This window comes from Notechis scutatus, chromosome 1, assembly GCF_049901735.1.
Source record: "Notechis scutatus isolate UNSWTSFEM ecotype Mainland chromosome 1, rNotScu1.2, whole genome shotgun sequence".
Classification (NCBI taxonomy): Eukaryota; Metazoa; Chordata; class Lepidosauria; order Squamata; family Elapidae; genus Notechis; species Notechis scutatus.
Genome location: NC_142009.1, coordinates 127,221,138 through 127,235,008, shown reverse-complemented (window position 1 = coordinate 127,235,008; position 13,871 = coordinate 127,221,138). Strand labels below are relative to the sequence as shown.

The following is a 13,871-nucleotide window of genomic DNA, read 5'->3' as shown; positions in this document are numbered from 1 at the left end:
AAAGAGTGAATTCCTACAACAATATTTAAAAATGTCACTTGGAGAATTCATTTTATTTTAACCTTGGGTAGATTTATATTGAAGACATCTGCTGTTGACAAGCACTCTTAAGCCAAAGTTCACTTGAACAATAAAGCTAGTTAGTATGTGTGCATGAGCATAAATGAGGATGGATAGACTGACGTTGACTAAGATTCTGTGGAAACACACTGCCCTGCTTTTTATTTTGGAGAAAAAAATTTATAAGTTGAGAAAATGTATATATTTAGTATTTATCACAAAAGTATCCTCAAACTATTTTTTTTGAGACAATCAGATTATTTTCTTTTATACCAAACAGATTTCTCAGTGGTTCTGATCATTGAGCAGATAAGAAAAATAAATTTATGTAACCATGATGTGATTATTTTTTTCACCTAGCATATGGTGACTGGTACTCTTGATAAGCCGAATATATACTGTAAATACAATGATATAAATTAGCAGAACTGTCCAAAGGGAATATATCTGCTGTCCTTCTAGAGAAAAACAAAAACAAATAAACAGCAACACCCCCACCTAAAAAAAATACCTGAGTTGATTGAGAAATGGCTTCATCCAGTGTTTGAGCCCGCTTTTTGACATCTTCTTTAATTTGACTGTAAAGAGCATCAGCTGCTACATATTTCTCTTGGATTAAAAATCCCTCTTGTGGGCTCAGCTCCAGGAGTTGAGGTCCAGTTTTGTTCATCTTATCTATGTGAGGTTTATGCTCAGCAATCAACTCTCGCAGTTGCTTTAACAGAACAAAATACTTTCAGTATCTCAGCGTTACTATGCCACATTCTAGTTGTCTACATCTGCTACAAATTCAAATAGCAAGAAAAATCTAAGCATCTCTCCTAAAAACAAGGCCAAAGTGTAACTCATACTGGATGTGTGCATTTCACCACAAGCCTCTTGCCAAACTGCTTTCACCTGTAACTGAATAAAGTGAGAGAAATCGCATCCTACTTATAGTACACTTAAAAGGAAATAGTGCAGCCATACTTTCTATAGATGTAAAAAAAATGAATAAGCCAGTGCATTATGAAAAATTGAAAACATTCTGACTTGCCTGCTTGTTATAGCACTCTCAAACACTAGCAAGCTATTTTTAGTCACATTTAAACAATTTGGAAATTTTTACAATGCTGGTACTTAATAAATCATTTCTAGTGCTGGATAACTGGCTGAATGTTTTTATTAGTTGTCCTGTGTTATTCTGTTTTCTGCCTACACTTTCTAGTCTGTTTTTTTAAATATCCTGGTTGTTCAAAGCACTGGTTTCATAGTATACTTCTAAAATTAAGTGCAATGAAGTATGCCATGAAATGATATTTATTTAGGACAGTCCCAATTATTTAAATTAAACGCTAACTTAAATCTTGTCAGTTTCTAAATTATTCTAAGGACTAAAGTTGAATTTTATTCTTTAAGTTCTTTGTTTTCACCTTCATTATAAAAACACAAAACATATATATTATCATATGGTTATAACTATGCCCTGAAGTATAAAAGTTCATTTTAGGACACTGCTGTTAATGAAATTCAGTCTTTATTAATTGCTTCTCTGGTCTGAAAATAATCTCAAATGAAGTATATAATCCAAATTTTATTTTTTAGAAGATAACAAATTGAAAGTACAAAAGCAATACAGGTAGTCATCAACTTTCAACAGTTCATTTAGTGACTGCTCAAAGTTACCATTGCACTAAAAAAAGTGACTTATGACCGTTTTACACACTTATGACCATTGCAGCCTCCCCGTGGTCACGTGATCAAAATTCAGACATTTGGCAACTGACTCGTATTTATGATGGTTGCAGTGTCCCCAGGATTATGTGATCCTCTTTTGCGACCTTCTGATAAGCAAAGTCAAGGGAGAACCAGATGTGCTTACCAACTGTGTCCAGTGTGTTAACAACTGCAGTGATTCACTTAACAATTGTGGCAAGAAAGGTCGTAAAATAGAGCAAAACTCACTTAACAACTGTCTCACTTAGCAACCGAAATTTTGGGCTCAATTGTGGTCATAAGTTGAGGACTACTTGTTGCAAATCAGAGAGAAAGAGACAATAAAGGTGTAAAAACTGCACAGCCCTAATTATTTTAAAAATCATGGGATTTCTTATAAGGAAAAGAATATGCTCTTGTATTTTTGGAATCAATGACACTTTCAAAGGTGCTTAAAAACCTGACCCAATGTGGTCCCAAAGAGTTGTCCTTTGGGACAACCATGACCTGAATGATTGCGAATCTCCACAAACACCTTACCCGATGTTCTTCTTGCTGCTGCCTCAGAGTTTCGTATTCAAGAGCTGGTGCTGGAAGCTGTGAGATGATCGTCTCCGTTTCAGTTAGCCATGGCCAAATCTCTTCATAAGTCTCCCAAAATTGGCTAACCAGAGATTGAGCCCGTTCTAATTGCAAGTTTCTCTTGGAATTCATTTGACAGAGCGTATCGTATTTATGCAAGAGAGTTTCCAGTTTGTTCTGTAACGAAGTTATCAAGAAACTACAGCATGTATCTATCAGCTTTGTAAGATTTTAATTTGGCAAACAATTTGTACACTGTCATTTACTGATTTGTTAACTTTGTAGCCTGCTGTTCTAGCCATAGAAAACTCAAGATGGTTTGGTAATTTATATAGAACATAGGAACAGAGAAAATCCAATCCACAATTGGTGAAACAGATGGGCTTTCATTATTTTCCCAAATATTGGGAAATTGGGGGCCAAAAACATCCAGTTAAGGAGTCTAAGTCCAAATACATCTAGTCTAAGAAGGCCCTCACCCATATGAAACAGTTTGGCCTCTGATGGCAGTCGAATCTTGAAAAGGACATCTACACTACTGCAGATCTAAGCAAACTGAGATTGATAGGATTGCTATCATAGTCATCAATGTCCTACTATTATAAATCATATTTTTACACTGCCTTTAATTTAGTTTTACACTAAATTACACTATATTTTGGAGAAAAGGTTTCTTGACAAGAAGTTGTCACGTTTTGGGTGGCTGAATATTGCAGTATCTGGAGGCTAAGTGTCACAAATAATGGACTGGTTGAGTTTGGGAAGGGACTTTGGAGGAATTTTAAAATTGTGACATCTTATTTTAGGCCTTATGTAACTTTTTATTTTCTGCAAAAAAATTCCTCCTTTGTTTTCAATAATTATGATCAGAGTGAGAAGTTAGAGAATAAAGGAATCACAGATTTATTCAACCTTGGTTTAATTGCCCCCTTTGATAGGATAGGAAGCCATCCAGAGTCACCTCGTGGTGAGATGGATGATAAACAAATTTAATAAAATAAATAAAAATTAAATGAATAAAAATTCTAATCCTATTTTTAACAACAAAAAACTCTGAACTATTATGATATTTCTCTTACCTACTTATGCACAACAGTTTTGAAAAACTGTACGTTAATACACATATAATTAAGACAGAAATTTATCATCTCAACAAGTGTTCAATCTTATTTTCATTAAAACAAATGAACAGACAATCAAACAAAAAACTAGGGATGCATAAGAAGGAAGCACAACTAGGTAGTATGCTCCATCGGAAATAGCCACAAGATTAAAGAAAGACTGTAATGTATCTTGGATAGGAGATGAAATGGGAGCCCTTTGTGGGAAAGGCTATTCTGTAAACGGGTCTAGGCAAACTTCCTGAAACCAACCTTAACTTAAATTTTACTTTCTGTGGACCAAAGAGTTTTTTCTATGCCCAGAAGGCTTTACATTCAACAGAGCATTTCCAATAACAAATAGTAATAGCACTTAGACTTATATACCACTTTACAGTGCTTTATAAATCTCTCTAAGTGGTTTACAGAGTCAGCCTATTGCCCCCAACAATCTGGGCCCTCATCAGAGAAGACCGCATTTTTAAAAAAATCAGGTCCTCTATGCAATTCCCATTTTCCTCAAATATCTAATCTAGAGGGCCATGGGTTCTTCAGTGTGGAAAATGGCACTGCAGATAGGAATCAATGAAAATCAACTGCGTTTTCACACCAGCCGAAGTACCCCAAGAAGAATTATGCTGAAAGAATATACCTAACTATGCACTCAAGGAATAAAGTGTGGGTGTATTTTCCATGCATTGTAGTTGCTAAGAACATTCATATATACAAATGAATGGGCAGTTATTCAATTATATTTTCTGTTTTTCTCCCTATCAAGATGACTACCTCTGTGGGCCTCCTGTCATGCCCGTTGGAATCTGATTCCGAGGGGGAGGCCGAGCAACTGACAGGGAGTGGGAGTGTGGCTCTGTTGGCTGTGGAAGAAACTGGGGAAGGGCAAAGTCCAGCTGGGCAGAGCAGGGGAGAAGTCGAGCAAGGGAGAGGGAATTTGGAGGAAGACCCAGGCCCACCCCCTCTTCATCCTAGGGCATGCAGGGAGGAACGGAGAAGGGAGCAATGTGGGTTGCATGGCTTACGGGGGAGGAAAGGGCCCTGATTCCCTTCATTAGCTGCAGCTGGGAACACAGTGTTTAAAAAGGGAAGCTATGCACAGCAAAGTTGTTGGAAGCAAATAGTGAGTTGTCTGTTATTGTCGAGGCTTTTCTGGGTTACTGGTGACTTCCCAACTGTGTGTGTTTTATTGGCCTTTCAAGTATGCAATTCCTTATCCTGCCCTGTCAAGTTAATTGCTGCAGCGTGGTTTGTGTGGATTTTTATTTACAATTTGCATGTACTTTTTGGGGGGGGACTGAATTTCCTCCACTTAAAGACTGTTCTTGGGAGAGTTTTTTCTCCAGCCGAAGGTAACCTGGACATTGGGGGCAAAATTGGAGGCATTAAAGGGACTCTTCTTGCTTATTTGACTGTGTTGCCTTTGTGCCATGCCCTGGGTCATCACATCTCCTAAGCCATAGGAGATGAGCACTAACTGTTGCATATGAGTAACAACTGCTTCACAAGCTTTAGAAATTAGATCGGTGTTTAGCTATTCAGATTCATTACCAAATAAGTGCAAGTAATACTTTATTACCTTCATAATTTGTTTCTCCTCCTCTGTACATGTCTTCATGATCTCATCCCCAGATGAAACAAGTTCTTCTATTGTATCCTTGTGTTTCAAAATCTCCATGGTAAACCCCTAGTCATATAACAAAACAGATTGCTATTAAGAGCAGCAGGAAGTTGACCATAACACATGCAATATAAGTAATATCAAATTTGTAATGAGAATTGATTTAGCACATCACAAATGGAGTTTGTTTACCTTTTGAATTTGCAGCTGAGCAAAAGTCTGGTCCCGTTCAAGTCTTATGTCTCCCAGAGATATCAGTTTCTTTTCTGTTTTGTCAATCCAGGCTAATTCATTATTAGCTGCCTGATCAAACTAAAGAAAGACCATCAAAAAGCAGTTATTAAAAAAACAGAAATGTTCACTTATAGATAAAAGAAACCTAAAAGTACACTTATCACAATTCAGTTAGAAACCATTCCATCCCAAATAGCTATGGTCAATCTGTATTTACTATTCAGGGATTTATGAATAATGGTGTCTAGATTATTGAGTGTGCTGCTTTTTGTCTATTACAGCAAATATGACATAGATTTTTTTTTAATATTTTCAAAATGAACAGGTTTATTGTTGTGTAAGCTTTTGTACAGCATAAGTCTATTCTATCTGACGCCTGAAGGATACTCTTCAATTGATATCGGGTATCACAGACATGCACTTAGAGGCATGTAATGATGGAAATCGGCAAGCATTAAAGATCAAAGTCCATGAAATGCAAGAAGCTGTGAATTTCCACGAAAAATTGCACTAATATAGAGTAAGAGAGTAATTTCCAATAAAACACTTCTTACGATCCAATGGGGGGTGGTCAGACGCTGGGATTGTGCCTACTGGCTCACTTCCTGCTTTCTTTTGCATTTATTTCTTGGGGCAGAAAAAGACTGAAATGAGTCTTTGTTTGTGTTCAGCTGAATGTCAATAAAAATCTGTTTATAATCTTGGACGCAGTTCCATGTAAAAATCTCTCTTTGTACTATTTTTTTGGGGGTGGGGAGGAAATAAAGACTTTCCAGAAAGCTGCAAGAATCAGTGCTAATCATAGAATAAATCTGTGCTAAATACGTTAGCTTCTTGTAACATCTGAGCAGTTTATTTTTATTTTAGTAGAGTCAAGTGGTCTCAAAGTAGCTGTATCGTGTCCATTGTCATTTTTGAATCAAGCTCATTTTAAGTATTTTTCTTAGTGATTCTGAGATTTCTTGACTTTCTAAAATAAAACTGAACTGTCCAGAAGTTTAGGAAGCTAACACATTTAGCACAAGACTATTCTATCTACATCTTGTTATTGTCCATTTTTAAGATTACTCCCTTGCTTTAATACAGGTCCTATTATGTAACATTAATATTTAAATCCAGAAAGCAAATTACTCCTCTTTCTTAAAGCAAATAAAATGACAAGTCTACTTGTGTCGTATACATCTCCTTTATAAGTACTCTGGTGATTTTACACATTGTCTGGACAGAATAATCCCTTCAAACATTTTTTTCCCTGCATTCACTGTTGAATGGAAAGAGAAAGAAAATCTACATCCACCGTCTTTTCATCTCTATAGATGCATCCCTGCCTTCCCAATTAGAGAAAGTTCTAGAGAATCACTTAGACTCAATTCTGCTGACTTGCTTAATTAGATAATTGAATCCATAAATATATGAAGCAAGCTTCAATTCTATTATCAAATCACAAGACAAAAATTTGATTATTTGTCTATTTTACTCTTTGGAAACACACACAGCCTTCACAGCAGGGGTGAAGACCTGATTTCAGGCTGAGGGCCAAAATAACTCTGGGCAATTATGCCAAAAGTTGCATATTAGCAGTTGCTATGCCCCATTGTGAGGAAGTGGTCACTAATATGTTTGCCTTTAGTGATACCCATACAATCCAATCACATTTATACCTTTCATTTGTAGACCATATTCTGAAATATCTCACAACTAGGATTTAAAACTGTGTCTTTTGACACTGATGCCTATTGCCGTGGTGGCGCAGAGGTTAGAATGCGGTATTGCAGGCTAACTCTGCTGATTGCCAGCAGTTTGATTCTGACTGGCTCAAGGTTGATTCAGCCTTCCATCCTTCTCAGGTTGGTAAAATGAGGACCCAGATTGTTGGGAGCAATATGCTGACTTTGTAAACCGCTTAGAGAGGGCTGTAAAAGCACTGTGAAGCGGTATATAAGTCCAAGTGCTATTACTATTGCTATTGGCAGGATCAGCAAACAAACTCTCAATGGGAGACAACGTAGTGTTGGGGGAGATGAGTTTCCTTTCCCAGCAGTTTGCCCTCCTCCTCCAAGTTAATATTTTTAACAGACAACATTTCAAAGGGAAAATTTGCAGCATCAGATAAGATAAAAGTACTGTTCCTCTCCTGAGCTGAAATGTTTTCTTCGTAGTACCACCCTGCATAACAATTTTCCTGATAGGGGGATTTCCGGTTTGTCGGCTTTGCGAGCGGTAGGGATTCGTGAAGCTGCGCGATCCCTGCCGCGCTAGCCGTTTTTGGGGCTCCGATCCGAAAGGGTGCGGAGCAAGGCTGCCCTGCAGGGGCAGCTGAAGGTAGGGGGATCCGGAAAAGGGTTTGGGGGTGCTGCAGACCCCCTCCCTGGCCGGCAGAACCCCCTTTTACCAAGACGGTGCAGCGGCGGTCCGTAATGGCCGCCACAAAGAAGCCGGCAGCTGGGCAAGTATGCGCAGGAGGAAGAGGAGAAAGTTTTTAAAAGTGAAAGTCTTCTTGGTCGATCCAGGACTCTAAGATATATTTAATTTAATTCCTGAAAATGATGGCTTTTTGGATGATTCTTTCCACAAGAGAAAATAAGCGGCAATTCTGAGGTGCTGAAAGGAAAGTTTACTCTCCCCCCCGACGGAATTAATAAATGGATATTGAGAAACCTGTTGTTGTTTTTCAGGTAAAACTAGCTTTTTGGGATAAGTCGGAAGGGAGAGGACAAAAAATATATTTATCTGGTTGGATTTTGTTGGAGGAGATGCCTTAAGGATTTGAAAACAGAAATAAAATCTTAATAAGGCTTCAAAACACAGATTTGAATTTTCTTTTTTTCTTTGTCTGATACTACCCCTGGAAGAGAAAGGGGGAATTTTGGCTTGGCTTGGATTGATTGAGGATTATGGACTTTGGGATTGTCTTGTTTTTCTTTTGGAATATTTTGGTTGGTGTGAGAAGAAAGAGGGAAAAAAGAAAAGAAAAGATCTATAATGGCTTTTTCCTTTGAGGAACTGAGGGATGAATATGAGCAAACAAAAGCAGCCTGTAAAGATGGTATGGAAAAAGCTTTTCTATTTTTAGAAATGGCGTTGGTTAACTATGAACAGACAATACAGATGGAAGCAGAAGAACAAGAAGAAGAAGATGAAGACGCCATCTTCAATGAATCCCAAAATTCATCTAAGAAAGAAGGAAGGAAGAAAGCGAGGAAAATGAAGGACTTAATATCTAAAAAAACATTTAAGAAAGAGAAAAATATGATGCAAAGTAAATACAATGATAGCAAACAAGAGAAAAAGGGAATACAACAGAGAAGGGATGCCGGCAAGACAGAGGTTAGAAGAAGGGGGGGGGGGGTAGGAAGATTTGGTGGGGGAAGAAAGAAAGGGAAAAGGCGGACAAAAGCCACAAAGTTTTAAAATTAGATGGGAAAAGACAAATCTTTTTTAGGGATAATGGGTAAAGCATAAATTTTCTTAAAAAAGATTCTGCAAGGTACACAAGATGGTATTGTAACATTTGTATTAGAAATAGAAAATTAGAATGGCTTAAGAGTTAATAAGAAATTAAAATGTTGAAATGTTTAATAATGATTGATTCTTAAAATGTAATAAAATATTGAAGGGAAAGGCAATGAGAATGCTATAAGATTTATTATTTAGATTTATTATTTGACTACGTACTTAGGAGGATATTATGTATTTAAACATTTTTGATTTTTTACTCTGTTTTTATTGTTACTAAAAGTAAAAATTAGTAGATAGAATGTACCAAGCAGAATCAAATTGGGTACTAGGTGTTATTTTAAATGTTAATTTAATTAATTTAGGGAGAGGATAGAAAGGCATCATACTCTGATTAGTGATTTCAGGAGAAATTCTTTTTTTTTCCTCATTATAAGGAATGAGATAGAGGGATAATAAAGGATGGGCAAAAGATACAAATATAATGATTTAAATTAAGATGGATTGAATAAGCTAGAATTATGAAGAGTGAAATGTATGGAGAAGTTTATATAGAAGATACAGAATGGTAAACAAAATAGGTAATGATCTGTAAGATGAGCATGAATATAATTAAAGCCCATATAAAGAGAGGTACCTGGGGCCAAGTTACTTTACTAAAAGATTTTTTATATGTATGTTTGTGTCTGTTTATGTCTTTGAGAGTATTGGTGAAACCTTGTAGAAACATAGAAAGAGAGTGACGATAATCAAGTCAGAAAGAAATAGATGAAATAATATAGAAATGTATTGTATAAGATAAGGTTTTATCTGACTTGTTAAATCTATAATGGAAAAAGGTTCAAATATGCAATGGTTGATGATGATTTGTTTGTTTTTGAAATTAATAAAACTTGTTTTAAAACAAAACAAAACAATTTTCCTGATAGCTAGGAAAAGTTCTGTTTGATCAGCTGTTCTTCTGGAGGTTAAGAGCTCTTCCTATTCCAGGTTTGGAGAAAAAGGCAGGGAGATGCAACAGAATTTGGAGATGAAGCCAACAAGGTCAATCTATGCCCTTTAGACAGAGGTCCTTGCCCTTCATGCTTCTTTTATATATCACTATTGTATCATTGATCTTTCAGTTAAAATATTAACTATCATGCTTAAGGTAGCTGATAAATTTTTAAAGAATATTCAGAATGTAACAATAGCAATAAGACTTATATACCACTCCACAGCACTTTACAGTACTCTCTGACAATTTACATTGTCAGCATATTGCCCACAACTATCTGGTTCCTCATTTTATTGACCTTGGAAGGATGGAAAGCTGAGTCAACCTTCAGCCAGTCTGGATTGAACTTCTGGTAGTGAGCAGAGTTAGCCTGCAATCCTGCATTCAAACCGCTGTGCCACACAACTCATATTATAAAGTGCTAAAAGATGTAGATTAAAGTGAAAACAGCATGCTTCTGACAATTAAGGCTATGGCAAAAGAGACATACCTTTACAGATTTTCTACACACTGAGATTGTGGAAGCCAAACACAACTCCTTAGGGAATGTGTTGCACAGTGTGACACCAATTTAGGAGGAGAGGGACAGAAAGGCAAGTCAGCCTCTTCTGAGAACTGTCAGACAGGTTTGTAATGGGAAAGGCTGCTCTTTCGATAATCAGGTCTAAAGCCATCAAAAGGAACACTTTAAACTATGCCCGATAAGCAGCTGACAACCAGTACAGAGAGATCTTACAGGGATCAGTACATTGATTGGTTAATAGCCTTACTGCCCATTTTGCACAAAGGCAGCTTCTCGATCTGATTCAAGGCTAGTCTTTTATTATAAAGGACAGCCTTTATTTCAGAAAGCTGTCTTTTAGATTTATTTTTCAAAAACTCACTTTTGTCCTTTATTTTGGTATTGCAACTTTTTCTGTACAAATGATAATACTTAATGCATTCTCACATTCATAGAATGTGAAAAATATGGACACTGAATTACACACACACACACACATTTGTGTGTTGCCATAATCAAGATACGATGTAATCAAAGAGTAGATAACTGTTGCTAAATCTGACTGTCTTTGGAACAAATTGGCACGCTAGACACAATTGTGCAAAGATGATTCTTGTCACAGCTGCCACCTTAGAATCCAGCAACAGCTGAGGATCAAGAGTATTGCCAGACTTAAAGTGAAATTAATGGAAAAGCTATCATATCTTATTCTTTAATTATGAATCACAGCTGAAAAGTAAATTATGTGGCTTGAAGATTCTCCCATGAGTAATTCTTTATCATACTGTTTAATCTTTTTGAAACAGGCCACAAACATTCACTGTCTTTTTACAACTATAATCAGAGCAGATATACTTGGCCTGAACACTCTGCTTTAAATAAAGGCATTTAAACTGAGTCATACTAAATTAAAGGGCTAGTAAAGCAGATCTTTAAAATCATATACGCACAAATTATCCTAGAAACATCCTGATGTGGACATTAAATTCACTTTAATGCTACATGCAATATGAACAACATTTATTGTTCACAAAAACCTACACCTAGCAGTTTTGCATCACTTATACAACCTCACATTTGATCCTATTAGCAGGGGTGGGTTTCTACCGGTTCTGTCCACCTCTGTAGAACTAGTAGCTCTGAAGAGTTCTATGTCGGCTGATGTTTTTGCCTACACGCCCACCCGGGCTCTTACTTGATCTTTATTTCCTAATTTTTCAACTTCAGCTGCCGAACAAGGCACAGCTGCAGTTAAAAAAACAAGAAAAGAGGGCTGTTTCAAAGGCTGCTTCTGGGCAGGCAGCATGCTAATGATGTGCTAATGACGATTTATGATGATTTACAGGCTGGGGCAGGGAAGTTCGTAAATCCCGAACCGGTAGTTAACCCTTTCATATCTCACCCCTGCGTATTAGGCACCATAAACTACAGGCATTAAAAGGATTTAGATTTAATCCTTTGTTCTAGTGAAATTCTTACTTAGTTCATTGCATGATGTTCCTCATTAAGCTTCCCAGTATGAGGCTGATCTGCAATTGTTGCATCAATCAGGAGACAGACGGCTATGAGAATGACTGGATTTCCTTTGTTCTAAGATTCATGTCTGAAAATTATGGCCAGGATACCCTCCCTCCCCAAGATCAGCCCCAGTTCTTGAATAATAGAGCCAATGTGTGCAAGGAAAGTACAGTAAAATGAAAAGAACATTTTTATTTTGACACGAATTCCCAGGTAAATGAACTGCCCCTCTGTGTGTGCGTGTGTGATGAAAACCTGATATAAACAGGTATTATTCCGGTTACAGAAGGTTAAACCAATATTACTTTTACCTGTTGTGATCTTAAAATTGCAGCATCAATTTCTTCCACTTTTTGATTTAAAGTGTCACTCATTAATCGGTATCGTTCATTGTCTTCTGTAACCATTTTATCTATCCCTTCCTTGGCTCTCCATGGCACCAGTTCCAACAAAGCACTGCTGATTTCATTGAGATTGTCCAATAAACTTTTCTTATCCTTTACTTCTTTTTTCAGTTCCTAAAAAAGAATATTTGAGATAAACACTCTGGCAAAAATCTATGTGACTCTTCCCTTCTTTTTTTTAAACATTACTATAAGAAAGATTATATGCTGAATGTAGGGACGCTGGACAAAATATTATTAATCAGCATTATGCTGATGATACTATTATGATACTGAAAATGATCTGCAAGGTCAGATAACAAAAGTCAAGAATTATTAAGTGTGGATAATCTACAGTTAGATTCACCATCTAAGATTGGTGGAAACTTAATATTTCAAGTCCTAACCAAGAACCTAAGAATTATTAAGGAAGCATCTAAAATGTAAGCAGCTCCAAACAAGGTGGTTTTTTTTTTTGTAAAATTAGAGTGTCAGGTCTGATAAACAAAATGTTTCCAGATAGTCACAATTGATTCAGATTTTTTTCCCCATGAGTGTTCAACTTCAATCTGCAAGCCCCAATATTTTGTTTTCCAATTGTTATTATTCATGTATTTTTATTGCCTTGTGTGCGTTGAATCACCCACACACACATGCACAAATACACAGAGGCAATAAACAAATCTATCTCCAATTTTCCCCACCCTGTAAGGTGTTGTTGGCTGAAACTGAGGGTCTTACCCAAAGCCACCCAGCCAGCTTGTATATCTCAAAGAGATCTAAACTCATATGTTTCTAGACCACTACCTTATTCAATATACTAAGCCCAAATAATGACAGCAAGGACAGCCTTGGAACTGATAATGAAAGGTAGCTTCTACCTTTTAGGATTGACTGTTCTTGATAAAGAAGCAGCAGACAAGAAATACTATACATTATAATTAGTACTTGATACTATAGTAATGAAGGCCCAGGAAAAGATATTCAGGTGACATGACATGTCTATACCTAAAAAGATCAGAATGGTACAGATAATAATTTTTCCTAAGAGTCTGTGGAAATGAAAACAGTTTGAAAAGTTTGAAAACAGGATAGAAAGAGCATTAACATTTTTGAAAGCAGTGTTAAGAGAAAACTCCCGAAAATACCATGGATAGAAAAAATGGATCACTGAACAAATCAATGAATTCTCATTTGAGGCACAAATAACCACGCTTAAATACTTTGGACATGGTATGTCAAGACTTAGCTTTCTAATGAAGTCTGTAATACTAGGAAAGGTGGAAGGAAAGAGAATGACCAGCAGCCATTGGGTGGACTCAATTACAGAGGTGATAGGTGAACCAATGGAAAACCTGAAGAAACAGGTGAGGACAGATCATCTTGGTTTAATCTATGTCAGGGTCTTGAAGTTCTTCAACTCACTAACCTTCATAACCTTCATAGGATGTTCATCAACCCCAAACATTTATTACATGAAAATAATTTAATAAATGCTACTTTAACTAATAGTACTATGGATAATAATAATAAACCACAACTATAATGGATAAATCATTGGGTGTAGATATTGTCCACTTTGAAGACCCCGAGCAATGTGGTCAATAAGGGTTAACACCAATTCTTATCAACACCAACTTGATCAACATAAGCAAGAAATAACAAAGTTATGAAAAGATTTATTGCAAATAAGGAGCTGTACACGGGAAAA

At 36.6% G+C, this 13,871-nt stretch overlaps 1 protein-coding gene across 22 annotated transcripts in view; it reads right to left on the bottom strand.

The window, feature by feature from the left end:
* The window catches only part of DST (dystonin), a 333,803-nt gene that overhangs the window by 56,176 nt on the left and 263,756 nt on the right, over positions 1–13,871 (bottom strand). For all 22 annotated transcript variants that reach the window (XM_087945546.1, XM_087945452.1, XM_087945460.1 and 19 more), the window contains 5 exons: positions 12,089–12,295; positions 5,263–5,382; positions 5,029–5,136; positions 2,296–2,514; positions 572–775 (listed from right to left, as the gene is read on the bottom strand). In XM_087945546.1, the coding sequence (XP_087801672.1) occupies positions 572–775; positions 2,296–2,514; positions 5,029–5,136; positions 5,263–5,382; positions 12,089–12,295 (858 nt within the window). The remainder of the gene's footprint in view (positions 1–571; positions 776–2,295; positions 2,515–5,028; positions 5,137–5,262; positions 5,383–12,088; positions 12,296–13,871) is intronic.